Here is a 16,128-nt window from a genome sequence, read left to right on the forward strand (position 1 = left end):
TACCCTATTCTATCGTACACAAATGTTTACAAAATGAACAGAGGTTCTCAAAACTTTGAACAACAAATGAACAGCATTGAAACTTTGACAATAAATTGAGTTTGATACGAGCACAATGCTCTACTGATGACGTTAAAATGATTATAAATTATGACGTGAAAATTGGCCACAAATACGTCGATCGATGTAGACTGAACCGTCCACACTGCCTCGACAACATAACCTCGTTGATCGACGGCCGGTCGACGATGTTTAGACGCAGCTTGGGAACCTCCTGGTACAGTGTAAAACAACTGTGTACTCCTGTAGTACGAGTATAAAACAACTGTGTGCTCCTTTCCTTTCATATTATTAGAGCCCATGTTGCGCCAAGTTAATCTCTCCAACACATCTCTTCACAGTTTATTAAGTTTTTGTTATTTTCTACTTCCTTCATCCCTTTGTAGTAATAGAAAGTAAAAAACTAAGGTGCCGGCAGCCTAATCTGGTGACTGGGTTCCGGCAGTCTAATATTGAACTCTGTATCAGGAAGCTCGACACTGTAATATAGCATTCCAACAGCCTAAATCAGGGGAAGTAACCCAATAATAGAGTTTTTCCACCCAAAACTTGTGGCACCCTGTCACCATTTTATTTATTTATTTATTTATTTTCCTCAGTGTATAAAGAAATATCCTTACATCTCAATAACACTCGGGAGCTGGGTTTTCCCTTTTCTTACGCTTTTTTTACGAAGAAAATATAGGGAAGAAAGAAAATCCAATTTTTCCTCGTATAAAAGAAAAACAACAAATCCTGTTGGATATTTCCTCAACTGTAAAATTACCTCTTTTCACTACGGTACCTGTTTTTCCTTCTTTCCCCTGTTATCCTTTTTTTTCGGTAGATATATCTCTCCTAATACCTCCCCTTCTTAGGTATCTCTTCCTACGTCTTTCTTTAGATACTTGTATTATCTCTCCTTTTACCCCTTCCTCTTTAGACATATCTCTCCCTTCCCCCCTTTTTTAAGCAGGGTCTACACACGTAACAGTTTACTTGACAAATCTAGATAGTTTGAGAAACTACCTAGGTAAGTGTGGACAGCAAACTTTGAAAAAATTCATTCATTCATTGATGGGCGACAACGTGAACGTTGGTTGCCAAAACTGATGATACTGCAGCTCTGTATGAGTCTCGATCTGCTGATGGTTCTCCCTTTCACCCGATTGCTCTCTCTCTCTTCTCTTTCTAAGTTCCCTATTGCTTACCCCTTCTCTTCTTAGGCTCTCCCTTTCTCTTCCTTCTCTTCCTGGGTTCTTTATTATTTTTCACTTCTCTTCCTAGATTCTTTGTTCTTTCTCCCTTCTTTTTACTTCCTTCTCCTCTTAGGTTCTCCCTTTCTCTCTCTAACTTCCCTATTCTTTTCCCCTTCTCTCCCTGGGTTCCCTATTGCGTCTCCCTTCTCTTTCTGGGATCCCATTCTCTATCCCTTCTTTACTCAGGTTCTCCCTTTCTCCCTATATTCTGTCCCTTGTCTCCCTGGGTTCCCCATTGTTTTTTTTTTCTTCTTCTTCCTGGATTCTTTATTCTCTTCCCCTGCGTCCTGCGTCGGCATGTCACTGAAGAACAAAGTCACACGGGTGTCGAGATGTCGACACAAAGTCCAGCTATTTTTTGCTTAGACCAGGATTCAGAAAAAACGTCTCATCGTCGCTTTTATTTCTTAGCACTGCTACATCACTCATGTGGTCTGTGTCGTAGCATTACCCGTTCCGTTATCCCTTGGTATGTCCTTTAACAGGGAGGGGGGGCGATAAAGCTGTGTCCACACACAGCTGAGTAGTCGACGGCCGTCGATCGACGTCAAAATGAAACCGTCCACACTGCCCCGACAACATAAAGAATCGAACCCAACATCTTCTGCGTGGTCAGGTTAATAATAATAATAGACTCTTGAGTGGAAGGCAACCACTAGGCGAGGTTAACGCCTTAGGCGTTCTCTACCACTAACCATTAGAGCTCTATTATTATGTGGTCAAATTCTGAAATAAATGAGGATAAAATTCCATACCTCGGCTGGGATCGAACCCACGCCCTCCTGATTCCCAGGCGAGCGTCTTGATCACTGCGCCACCGAGGCAGGTTAAAGTATTCTCACGCAAAATTTTAATTGACTCTGGGAATCGAACTCGAGACCTTCTGCATGATAAACAAACGCGTTACCGCAGAGCTAACCGTGACCTATTCTGTCCCCGTGACCTATTCTGTCCCCGTGACCTACTATTACATCCACTACTTTCCTTAGTTCAATATCCTGCTTTCCCAATATTGGTATTGACGAGTCCTATGACCAAACCTGCCAGGCCAAACGACCAAAAAAACATGCCCCAAGTCTCCCAAGAGGCACAAGGGGCACAAAGGTTGCAAAAGTTAGTATAGGGGGGCAAAGGCGGTAACCCCCCGGCCCCTCAGTTACACCCCCTTACCACTCTTACGAGCGCTAGCCTTTCTAATAAATTCACCTTTTTTTCCTCCTTCTCTTTGTCCTCCCCCACTCCTCCTTCTTCTCCTTCTCCTCCTCCTCTTCCTCCTCCTCTTTCTCGTCCTTCTTCTCCTCCTCCCCCTTCTCCTTTTCTTCTTCTTTTCCTTCGCCGTATTTTAATTTTGAATCTTTCTCCCTCCCTACTCCGAAAAATTCTGCTCGCATTGTATCAGAAAGTTTTTGAGTTGTTGCCAATAGGGAGAAAAAATGAGGAGGGAGGAGTGGGAGGAGGAGAAGAGGAGGAGGAGGAGGAGGAAAGGTAGGAGGGAGAGAGGGCGACATTTCTAGAAGGACTTGGTTTACTGCATGTTACAAGAATGGCGGCTTTTGAACACCACCAATATTTCCAGAGGAAAAGGAGTTACAGGACCGAAATGGTCCAAAAAATACACCAAATACTCGAACACAAATCACCTGCAGACAGCAGCGATAGGACATTGGCCGCGCCAGTTCACTATGGATTACTGAAGTTAACCAACGTTGCGCGTGGTCGGTAACTGGATGGGTGATCTGGAAAATGATGCAGCTGGCTTTTCCATTGGTACTTCTATAGCCAAATTAAGTTTTTTTTTTTTTAAAGAGGTTTGACAGAGGGAACTGTAACTGCTATGGTCTTATCGTCCCAAAATCGAAGAGAGAAGGAAGACAGGAATCCTCATTTTTCCTGCTCTATGACTTTGAAACATCACCCAAGTAAGCGCAACTGATCTTTATTGTTGCCAGCCTAGTTAGCTTGGTTTGTAGCGCGTCTGCCTTGTAAGCGCTAGGCCGCTTGGTTCCCGCCCGGGGTGTATTTTATCCTGAACGGATAATGTTCCTTTTTGAAATGACTAGCTTAGGTATGTTCCCTGTAGTGACAAAAATCCGCCAATTTGGTGTACCGAATTTCGGCTCCGGCTTACCTTGACTGCAGGCAGTTTCACAGCATGGATCAGGCATTTTCGAGGAGATATCCAAAAGTAATTAAACTTGAAAACTTGGAATATTACTTTCCTGATGCTATATCCCTTTTGACTTTGTTTAAATCACTGACGACTCAGCTTGGTGACCCTCTTCTGAAGCTTGTTTCTCCTCCTTTGGCGTGATAGCGCCTGTACTAAACCATTAGGAAAAACCAGTTTTTTTTTTGTTGGTTTTTTGGCTTTATGGTTCTCTGGACAAAATTTGCACCACCACTTTCGTTTTCCTCGTAAAAAGACCTTTAATTTGATATATAGTAAGTTTAAAACCTTACACAAAAAGTCCACCTACAGAGGCTTAGGTGTAGGGACCAAGGGTCCTTACAGTGTGCTAAGCTCCACGAGTTGCCAGTTATACAGTTATGTTATGTAAACATGTAAACACACTCAAACACATAGCACAAAGCATAATTAAACCACTTGCATACATTATAAATCTTAGTCTAGAAAAAGGTGTTTTTCCAGATGTGTTGAAGGAATCTACAATTGTTCCCTTGTTTAAACAAGGGACGTGAATAACTATATTCCGCGGATGTGAATAACTATAGACCAATTTCATTGACTTCCAACATTGCAAAATTATTTGAGAAATGTTGCAAAAAGAGAGTAGAACAGTTTTTAGAGGATAATCATCTTATCCTTAATAATCAATATGGGTTCCTCTTAAAAAAAAGGGTAGATTCCTCAACGAAAATATTTTGCACACCCATTGTCCCAAAAACTGTCCTTTATCCTCTACTGGATACAAATTTCAAAGCTTGTAAAGACCAAGCTCAATATACCTAATTCGTTTCTTATCATAATAATCCGTTTTCAGTAACTCTCATAAAATAGAAAATGTCTTTTAACAGAATCCGTTTCTGTGTATGCAATATGCAACAATTTAGTCGATTTTCGCGTTATTTTCATTGTATAACTTCTCGCTGTTTCTTATTTTCAAAAAATGTTATATCTTTTTCTACGTTTCTATTGAAAATTGAAAAGGTTCTCCAATTTTATTTATTAAGATTAATAAAAAGTAGCTTCATAAAACAGATCCAAGGGTAGATTCCTCAGCGAAAATACTTTGCACACCCATTGTCCCAAAAACTGTCCTTTATCTTCTACTGGATACAAATTTCAAAGGTTGTAAAGAACAAGCTCAATATACCTAATTCGTTTCTTATCATAATAATCCGTTTTCAGTAACTCTCATAAAATAGAAAATGTCTTTTAACAGAATCCCAAACCCATACTTATCCCAATACCTAAACCCCTATACCCAAATAGAATCCCAATCACTAAACAGAATCCCAATAACTAAACAGAATACCAATAACTAAACAGAATCCCAATCACTAAACAGAATCCCAATACCTAAACAGAATCCCAAACTATATCCCAATACCTAAACCCCAAACCCTAGCCCAATACCAATACCCAATCCCAATACTCAAACAGAATCCCAATAACTAATCGAAATGGAAGCATCAAGCTTTCCGGAGCTATCCCACTTCCCACTCTATCGGAAAGTCATGTAGATTGTGCTTCAAAATGACCATGTATATGTATATTGTATACCAATGGAAGCCAAATAGTACACAATAAAATGTGGGTTAAATAGGTAACAATGGGAAATGGAGTTCAGTCCCCATTCCATCGAGCAAATTCTTATTAGAGAGTATATGGAAAATACCAGGGATTCAGCATGGGTTGTATAGAATTCGACTTCATAATGTTGCTGCTATGTCGAAATGCACCAACTCTCTCTCTTCCAGTATTATTTTGTTTCGTTTGAACACGAGAAACAAATAAATTCTGTTTGGAAAAAACGAAATTTTCAGTGTCGGATAAAGAGAAGAGTTATTATTATTATTATAATTATTATTATTATTATTATTGGTGAATATTTATTTTTGAATTCGCGCCACTCACATATTTCAAAATCAGCTGATTGATTATTTCAACGAGGAAAAAAATCTTTTCTCGTTGATAACAACAAACAAAAAAAAACGTTTTTTTTGCTCCCTTCTCGATCAAGTCATTGTCCAGTGCACACCATTTTTCTTGCGTGATTGAAAAAGCTCTTCAAATAATCAAAGGTTCGCCATAGAACTCCATCAAACCTTTCATTTATTTACGTAAGTAAATATACAATTCCAACAAATAACATGCATCAAATTAACAGTAATAAAACAGTAACAGTATTAGAATAACTTTGAGAAGCTATTTTCAGCACAAGCAGTATTGTATTAAAAATTTAAAAACGAACCCATCAGACAGTATTCGTTTCCGCCTTGACTTCTGTCCTTGCAAAAGTATTAGTATTAGGTAACCAAATTTGACTCCGATCAGACTAGGTCCAATTGTGTTATGAACTTCTTCTTTACTAGCATTAGACAGAACGAATTCCAAAAGATATTCACTGAGAAAAAAATTAGGGTGCCGGCAGCCCAATCGGGTGACTGGGTTCCGGCTTCCTAATATTGAAAAAATAATAAAAAATACGGTCCCGCTGCGCGCTCCCTATTACCTGCATAGTTATCAAACTAAAAGGTAGGTAACCAAATTTGACTCCGATCAGACTAGGTCCAATTGAGTTATGAACTTATGACTTTAGTAGCTGAAGCCAAACTTGTAGAAAAGGCATGGCCGAACTTGTAGAAAATAATAAAAAACACGGTCCCGCTGCGCGCTCCCTATTACCTGCATAGTTATCAAACTAAAAACAAACGAAACTCAAAATGTTGGTCGAAAGCGGAACATTTCTCTCCCGCAGTCTCTGCACTCTGTGTATTTCTTATGGTGGAGATTTTAGCGATCATCGGGAAGCACGACACTATAATATAGCATTCCAACAGCCTCAATCAGGGGAAGTAACCCAATAATAGAGTTCTTCCACCCTAAACTTGTGGCACCCTGTCACCATTTTTTTCTCTCCCAGATGTTCATTCTGCACTAGCTCGCAGACATGCAATACATTCCGGGATTGGAAAAGTTTATATTAGCATGGTATACGAAATTTGTAACAACAACAGAAACAAGCAAAAAACAAACCCATACATGATGATGATTGTATAATACTCGTACTTAAGTAATATTCTAAAACAAAAACACACAAACAAGTATTAGAAACTCGAGGGGAAAAAAAAGTAAAAACAGTAAAACAAGACCAAGATGACAAAAGACGAAGGAATAAATTGAGAGAAAAAAAAAAAGGTACGAAAGAAACTCTAGGGGAAAAAAAAGTAAAAACAGTAAAACAAGACCAAGATGACAAAAGACGAAGGAATAAATTGAGAGAAAAAAAAAAAGGTACGAAAGGGAAAGATATGAAGGAGAAAAGGGATCAGGAAGGAAGTCAAGAAGTATTAGAAGGAAGACAGGGCATGTAAAAAAAAGTGTTTCACCTTATATTCCGGCAGCCCGAGTTAGGGGAATGATACTTGCAACATGGAAGGCCAGTCCGGTTTACAGTTTCGTAACAATGGAACAACTGCTACATTAGACTCGTGTACCTATACATAAATAGTGCAGAGCTGCAGAGTGCTGTTTTATACACTTTGCAAATTTCAACAATTTTGCAAAATCCGCGAACTTGGTACCAACTTTGGAATTTTAAATGAGAATCCCAATTTTTAATTGCATACCTATAATTATTAGGTACCTATTTATTCTAAGTAAAAATTCATGTAGGCACCTACAATCGACTACAGTCGAACCTGGATAAACAAGAAACCTGGATAAACAAGAAATTTTCAAATCCCCTTCATTTTCGGGCCAAAAACCTGGTTTAACGAGAAAATAAATCCTCTATAAACCATCCCAATTTTTAATTGCATCCCTATAATTATTACCTATTTATTCTAAGTAAAATTTCATGTAGGCACCTACCTACAATCGACTATTCATTCGATTTTTTTTGCAATTCCCAATTTCGCGAAATATGTGTACATTTATGTCAAATATAGGTACATTTGAGTCAGTTGGGATGTTCTCGCGGGGCGCTCACAAACCCGTGACCTCTCGTTTCAATTTTTGTACGCGATGGGACAAGAAATTTTGTCTCTAAGAGACAGCCTCCAAATTCAACAGATAAACCTGAGATCAGGTTCACTACATTTTTCAAGGTTGTGGAAAATTTCATTTTGGTTTATAATTAATAAATAGGTAGTAGGTACAAAATGTTTAAAACAAGTGTTTTTTCGTGGACTTCAAATTTTCCATTATATTATTATGTTCGATGCACGCAAACAACCACTAAATCAACTCTAACGAGCTATAATTTTTCAACTGTCTGATCTCGACCGCAGAGAGGCAGTATAAAAGACGGTATCTCTAACATATAAACTAAAGTAGATTATACCTTGTTCATCCTACCAGAATGAGGCTTTAAAGTCCGTTTACTCCCGCAGTCTAACCCAGAACTTATTTTATAGGTAGATTTAAAACGTTTAGATTTTGAATAGAAGTGAGAAAAATAGTTCACAGGACTTATATGTAGATATTAAAAAAAACTCGTTTTAGTTATTTATTATTAATTTATATAACTTAAAAAAAAGAGCAGTTCTAAAGAGGCGTTAAAATGAGGGACATACGTGGACTTCTGGAAATTTTACTCTCAATTCTTGCATTGCTCCTTTTGGAGACAACAATCAGTGAAGCTTTTCGCCCTCCTCCTCGATTTGACATTTCTACTTATAAATATATGTATCCACCGAGGGAAGTTTTGAATGTCCTGTACAGAGAACGTACCGTGAACAGCAGACTCAGCGAGCAGGTGAGAGAACGTATTGATCAGGAACAAGGCCAATCCCTTGAGAAAATTAAACTCCAATTGGTGCCAAGGGTCAAAACGATTTCTAAGGTGGGCGTTGATTCTAAGGCGGTGTCTCAAACGTACAGGCTGTGTGCAACCGATTCCATATTAGAAAATGAGTACCGGTCTAAGTCGAGATGTGGGCCGACATTCTGTTATAATTTCAAGTACGAGTTGGACAGGAATAATCTGGGCGGACCGTGTCTTTGGGATACCAAAGTAACCGGAGGAGAAGCCCAATCGGTCCCGGCCTATACACGATGTGTCCAAGTCTACGTATTGGTCGACAACCCGAAAGATGACAAAGTTCGGATGAACTGTTTCAATTTCAATTTTTTCAAAAGAAAAAAGAAAAAGCAAAAGCAGGACGTAGAGAAATTTCCGGTTCTTCGCGATGCCTGTCTGTGTGTGTATCACGACCAGCCTCGTGACAAGCTAGTAGCCTACCTCATCCACGAGAGAAGTGAGAAACAGGGACTTCTCAGTTATTACCGTATGCCGTTTTACTATCTGCCGGTGGTTCCAGAAGATGAAGCTCAAGTAAAGTCTAAACTGGAAAAATGGTGTGGGGATGATGAGTTTAAAAACCCAGACACACCCACCAGATTTGAGGCATTTTTCAATGTACAAAATTTTAGCGGTTGTGCTTTGGGAATGATGAAGGTCGCGCTTGCTTAATAACTTAATATGTATTATGTTGATGGAAGACTCAGTAACTTTGTGAAGTTCCATACGAATAGTGTGAAGTTCAGATCCAAAAATTAAATTTAGACTTTCGGCCCTGATGGCCTCCGGGGCTCAAAATGGATTTTTCAAGTGACTAAATTTCAATATGGGACCTATTTGAAGAACTTTATTGAAATTGGAAAAAAAAAATCCTTGTTTAAGTACCAGAACTAGGGGTTGCAATGCGGGATCCCGCAATCCTGCAATCCCGCGGGATCCCGCACCTTTTTCCAATCCCGCAATCCCGCAGTTTTTAGCTGCGGGATTTGCGGGATTTTTCGGAATTAATGGATCCATGAATTTTAGACTTTCGGCCCTGATGGCCATCAGGGCTCAAAATGAATTTTTCAATTTTTTTATTTTTTGACTAAATTTCAATAGGAATCATTAGGGGGACCTATTTGAAGCACAATTCACCAATCAATGTGAATTTCCCATTTTTGTTGCTTCCCCTAGGTATTGACGAGGGAACACGGAAAAATTAAAAATTGAATAGGCCCTAACTCCGACCCTGGTTGTCGGATCGAGCTCAAACTTGTACCAAAGTACTACGTTTTTCAAGACCTTTGATATGATGTATCACAAATATGGAGTTCCAATTTAAGATTTTAAAGTTGACTCCCCTGGGGCCGCCCTTGATAGTGCCAAAAAACTGAGGTCCGCTTAAAATAGGTTCCCCTTGAAGATAAAAAAATATATATTTTAGGATTTTTCCGAATTTCAAACGGTTCTCGAGTTTTCAGGGGTGGCAACATTTTTTTAAACACCCTGTATATTATAGAAATAAATAAAAATATAATTCTTTAATTTCTTTGTGTTATTTATTTATTTATCTCATCCTAAATTTATAAATAAAAAAGAATTAAATTATTATTATTTCCAACTTCAACACAAGAATAAAACATAATTATACTGTCGGGATCAATAAAATCTGGCCAAGATTCAACCAGAATCCTCAGGCCAGGTTTCATCTTGCTTCTAGTAGATGGTCTTCCTCAGGATTTGGGCACTTCCGCACAGAGCAATATCCTGAATCTTGTGAAGTGATATGTCGCCCTCTCTCAGATGTTCATTCGGCACTAGCTCGCAGACTTGCAATACATTCCGGGATTGGAAAAGTTTATATTAGCATGGTATACGAAATTTGTAACAACAACAGAAACAAGCAAAAAACAAACCCATACATGATGATGATTGTATAATACTCGTACTTAAGTAATATTCTAAAACAAAAACACACAAACAAGTAAGACTGGTTTTAGCGTCACCTATGTTAAGCTACGCCGAGCAAGGCCAATAAATGGATGGGTGACTTAAACCTTATATGTATTAGGAATAAAGGGAGAACGGGCTCTGGTCTTGATTTTAAATCATTACATGAAAGTAAAATCGAAAAATCAAATCAAGAATAATAATAAACTGAATAAGTATTAAACAAATTAGGTAGGTACATAGGTACTGATCGAATAAACTACGGGCTAAATAATTCCCGGAGGGACGGGTCCAGCTTGTTTTTCTTATCCCAAGATTACTAAGTGCCTCCTTTGCAATCAATTACCATATTTCAATAATCTTTTTACACTGGTAATGTCGCCACTGACTCAATTGTCCTCATGAGGTTGAGTGCACCCCGAACTCCAAGCACAGAGCCAAAAAACCCTTGGCCCCGCCGGGAATGGAAGGGCCTCCCGTGTGCAAGCCTAACGTGATACCCACTCGGCCAAGGAGGTTGCTTTGGATGAATTATGTATTTGGGATAGATCTAATCATGGATGGGGTTTAGGAAGTCTCAAAAGAAATCACCTAATCCATATCATAATCAGAGCTAACAAAATATGTTATCGGACGCCACCTTGCTTATTTTGAAGTAAGCAGTGCTGGGAAGCCAACTAAGTGTACAAAGAAATGGAATCTCTATAATAACAAGCTGGGTCCGTCCCTCCGGGAATTTTTTAGCCCGTAGTTTATTCGATCGTGGTTAAAGGAATACCTGAACCTACCTAATTTGTTAAATATCCAGTTTATTATTATTATTACTATTATTATCATTCTTATTATTATCATAATCATCATCATTATTATTATTATTATTTTCAACTTCAACACAACAATAAAACATATATACTGTCGGGATCAATAAAATCTGGCCAAGATTCAACCAGAATCCTCAGGCCAGGTTTCTTCTTGCTTCTAGTAGATGGTCTTCCTCAGGATTTGGGCACTTCCGCACAGAGCAATATCCTGAATCTTGTGAAGTGATATGTCGCCCTCCAATTTTTTGATATTCTCACCCAAGGTCTTAGGGATTGTACCGAGTGCTCCAATGATGACAGGGACGATAATGGTTTTAAGATTCCACATTTTACTGACTTCAATGGCAAGAGTTCGATACTTGAGTTTCTTCTCAGCTTCTTTGGAAATGAGATTTGCATCACACGGAACAGATACATCTATCAGTACACATTTCTTATCTTTCACATTCTTTACTACAATGTCTGGTTTATTTGCAGGAACTGTTCGATCTGTATGTATTTGTTGATCATAGATGATGGTGATTTCCTCATTGGTTACGACTGGTTTAGGTTCGTGTTCATACCATCTCGTTGATGTATCAGGGATTTTATATTTCTTACAAAGACACCAATGAACATAGGCACATATCTTATTATGTCTTAAGATGTATTCGTGTTTTGCCAATTGAGAACAAGCTGATAGAATGTGATCGATCGTTTCGGGTTTTTCTTGGCATATACGGCATCGATCATCATCTGTGGTTTTCAAAACATACTTTTCGTAGTTGCGGGTTCTTAGTGCTTGGTCTTGAGCCGCCACAATAGTTGCCTCAGTCGCAGGTTTTAGCTGTCCTCTGCTAAGCCAAGAGAAGGTCTGGGAAACATCATTTCCTTCCTTGTTCACACGTTGTAAGTACTGACCATGTAATGCTTTCTCTTGCCATTTATTTTTCAGTCTGTTTTGGTGAGCTTCTTTAGGTTTAAAACTTCTGATTTTTTCATGAGCACGAAGTTCATCTTCGTCATGGTCTGATTCTTCATCGTGGTACTCATTTATTATTTTAATCGCTTTTGTAATATAATCAGCTTTCGATATTCTGCTGTATTTTGAATTATTCAAGATAAAAATTTGTTTAAAATATTGATCCTCTTTGTTGATCACCAAGTATTTTGCAATTGTTAAAATGGTATTTTGATAGCATGATTCCACTTGTATTAGGTTTCTTCCTCCATTTCTTCTTTTTACATACAATCGGTGAACATCTGATCGAAGGTGAAACATGCCATAGTGAGGAACTTTCGTGTATCATAATCGAACTGTCTGATTTCATCCAATCTCCGATCAATGATACCAAAACTATACTGGAGGACAGGAACAGTAACAGCAAGAGTGTTGAGAGCTTGGATTTTATTCCTCGCATTTAGCTCAGATGACAATATCTAATATCATTCTCAGTCTTCTCCTGTATTCTTTCTCGATCAATTTCTTCATTTTTTCATATTCAATCTCATTGGACTCTTCAATCCCAAGGTATTTATACGTCGTGTTATCTTACTCTAGTTGTTTGATCTCCATTATTCGATTATTATTATTATTATTATTATTATTATTATTATTATTATTATTATTATTATTATTATTATTGTTTAAAAATCCAAAGTTGGTACCCGATTCGCGGACTTCGCGAAATTTTTCGCGAATCGCGATATTGCCAAAATGTCCGGAGAATTTGAGATTTTTTTTTATATATTCAAATGAGTAGGTTACCTATTTATAGGTTTTATGAAATAACAAAACGAACCAACCTCAGTGCTCAGTGGCTCAAGCAGAGTTGGAGACTAAGTACCTGGTAGATAATTTTGGTATGAATTTGATTTTTTTATAGGAAAGAGACAAGAAGGGGAGAAAAAAAAAAAATACCACACGCGCGACATAAACGCCAATTAATTTTAGAATAACTGGAATTCATTTTAAAACACACAATTTAAATTGCTAGTACATATTCTACATTATTCTGTGGTACCCATTATTTTATGGGACTCGTGGAACGCCCATTAATAAATTGCCCTATTTTTATATTAATTATAATACATAAACGCCAATTAATTTTCGAATAACTGGAATTCATTTTAAAACACACAATTTAAATTGCTAGTACATATTCTACAATATTCTGTGGTACCCATTATTTTATGGGACTCGTGGAACGCCCATTAATGAATTGCCCTATTTTTATATTAATTATAATTACTCATTTTTACTCGATAGTATAAAAAAATGGGTATTAATTACCCATTTTGCAAAGCGAAGACATCGTCAAACAATTTATATAAATCTGAGTTTCAAACAAAATTTTAATTGCCAATATAGAGGAGGAGGGGGGAGCTCTCTCTCTCCCTCTCTCGCGCTCTCTCTGAACAAAAATGCCGCTTATAGTATGCAAAGAAGGGGGGAATGCTAGTAAAAAATAATGATAGCGAAAAAAAAAGTGGAATCATAAAAAATTATAAAAACCCATTAGTGTGCTGTATACTTGGCGAGGAAAAAAAATCATGCTATAATATTTTCTGCTCCCCCGAAAATCTCAGTTGATAATAAAAAGACTTTTTGTCAGTCTGATATTCAGTTAGTCATGACGACTAAATACTAAATAGTCAGTCAGTAAAAACTGGAACCTTACAACTTGGTTTTTTTTTGCACTAAAAAACTGACCAACAAAAATTTCGGCCGATACTTTTCTTTAAAGTAACCAAAAATTTTGTAGTGGTCTGGAATTTTGTAGAAGGAAAAAAGTTTCACTAATGCCAATGTTTGCTAATGATTTTATAGTGACGGTTATTCACCCTTAATTAGGCGACAAGCTACCCATCACCTCACACTAACCTCACCTGAATGGGACCTGGGGCCCCCAGGTCCCATTCAGGTCCTGGGGCCAGGATAGGCCAGCACCACGCGAATGTTCAGATGATGGTCTGGTCACCCATCCACGCGCAACTTGGAATTTTGGAAAACCTCGAAGATTATTAATTATAATGTCCGCGGCGGAGTTCGAACTACCGCGAAAGCAACGTGAGATGCAAAGTCCATGTAAGTCCTGTTCTAGGTTATAGTATTTTTCCTTTTTATAATCATTATTATTTCAGTTTTTTCTTTCTTCCTATGGATTAAAACATTATTTTTTATGCTCAAAAAAAGTCTAAAATAACGAAATTAAAAAAGGAAAAAATATCCAACGCCGTCGTTAATGGAGTTAAATTTCTACGACTCTAGGAAAATCAACGAGTTTCTTTTATGTTATATGAGTTTGTTTAGACTACTTTAGACACTGGAGTCAAGGATGAAGGGATTCTTGAATAGAGACCATTAGCAACTTTCCAATAGGAAAGCAGCACCATTTTTGTTTGTTTTAACAAAGTAAAAGTAAAAATTGTAACACAGTAAAAATTGTAGCTTTCCTATTCCGTCCGTAAAAACTGGTGGTTTAGTGAGTTGTACATAAAACTATCTACCTCCGGAATTAAGTTTTACATTGGGACGCATCATGATAATAGTCAATCGATAACGACATGATAGTCAATAAGATAATGACATAATAGTCATGATTGACATAATAGTCAATCTCAAGCATTAGATAACAACATAAAACTATCTCGGAAAAAAGGCCCCAATAGGTCCCTATCGAGCTCAACATTAAATGAGAAAATTTGAAACTGTTTTGCCAAATTTCGTTGGAGCCGAATAAACGATAGACGGCTCAAAACTTATGGTGAAATAAACAGAATAAAAGAACTACTTAGTTCGTTTAACAAAAACAAGGTATACGATTAATATTATGAGATGGGAAGTATTTGTTGATATTTACGAGAAAAGTTGGTGCGAATATTGGAAAAACACCTTCGCGGAAAAGTTTGAAAACGAAGTGGAAACTTGGGTGTGGAAGTCAGAATACTGCTATTAACCCATAAATTTGACCAAACCTTTCTCTCTTTTTCGCTAATATCTCAGTCTCTCTATACGTCAGAGTGCATCGGTGATACGTCTATTAGTTAGAAAACAAAATTTCCTACTATTTTCAATATCATTTGACATATTTACTCAGTACCGGTCCGGATTTTGAAGCGGTTAAATTTCAGCTAGATCCAACGAATAATAATAGAGAGTAAAAATAAAAATAAAAGGTCGGCCCTTATGGGCCCTTTAATAATTAAATAAAAATAAGAAAATCAAAAGAACTCACCTTTCCTGAGACTAGCGGGCGATGTTCTGACGAAGATATTGTTGCTCACGTAATTAAATGGACCTTTCAAAAATGAAGTCAGACAGGACAAAAATTTTGCTATAACCATAAAAATGTTGAACATAGGTATTCACAAAACACAAATCCAAAATCATAAATTACATTTAATCCAAAATAAAACTCCAAACAAATTCTTCATAATAACGAGAGAACAATGGAATCGCGCCGTAGTTAATCACTATTTAACTAACTTGTTTCGTTACTTGAATTACTTTTGAAAGTGTTTAGAAAAATCAAGATAAATTCTCGATTGCACCGTATTCAAACGCGAATAAATCACCTCGTTATAACGCTGTCTCACGGGAGTCTAGCTGCAATAAACCATACGATATAATAGAAAATTAAAATACCGAACAAAATGCGAACAACAGAGCTAAACAAAATCGTGTGCGTTTTTAGGAGGGGCGTTGGATAATCATAACAGGTGTGCTATTGGAACTTGACCTGGCACACTGCCCTGCGCTCAGATTGATAAAATATTATCTACATTTACCTAGATGATATTTAATTTTACCAAATGATGTTTCTATGCTCATTATCTTTGTACTTTGTCGTGCTGGTCTGAGACGTCGCATTATGCTTTCTGCAAAAAGTTATGAGATCCCCCCCCTCAAAAATACCACTTTGTAGCATAAAAAAAGACTCCGCCAATTCGTTATATTTAGCACTGGAGGACTTTATAGGAATTCTAGAACCAGGAAAGAAAGATTGTAGCTGAAGCTTTTTTTTTTTTTTTTTTTTTTTATAAAAAAATTTACTGGGGGAAAAAAAAAGGGGGAAAAAGACGGGTGGCCAATTACCAAAAAGGGAT

At 37.4% G+C, this 16,128-nt stretch overlaps 1 protein-coding gene across 1 annotated transcript in view; it reads right to left on the minus strand.

The window, feature by feature from the left end:
• Positions 1 to 15,892, minus strand: part of LOC113469529 — a gene marked incomplete at its 3' end in the record, with an annotated part of 30,856 nt that extends 14,964 nt beyond the window's left edge. The window contains exons 1-2 of the mRNA XM_026827311.1: positions 15,832 to 15,892; positions 15,258 to 15,320 (exon numbers count right to left, since the gene is read on the minus strand). Coding sequence (XP_026683112.1) covers positions 15,258 to 15,320; positions 15,832 to 15,892 — 124 coding nt within the window. The remainder of the gene's footprint in view (positions 1 to 15,257; positions 15,321 to 15,831) is intronic.
• Between the last annotated feature and the right edge of the window lie 236 nt (positions 15,893 to 16,128).

Source organism: Diaphorina citri, unplaced genomic scaffold, assembly GCF_000475195.1.
Source record: "Diaphorina citri unplaced genomic scaffold, Diaci psyllid genome assembly version 1.1 scaffold1116, whole genome shotgun sequence".
In the NCBI taxonomy this organism is placed as follows: Eukaryota; Metazoa; Arthropoda; class Insecta; order Hemiptera; family Psyllidae; genus Diaphorina; species Diaphorina citri.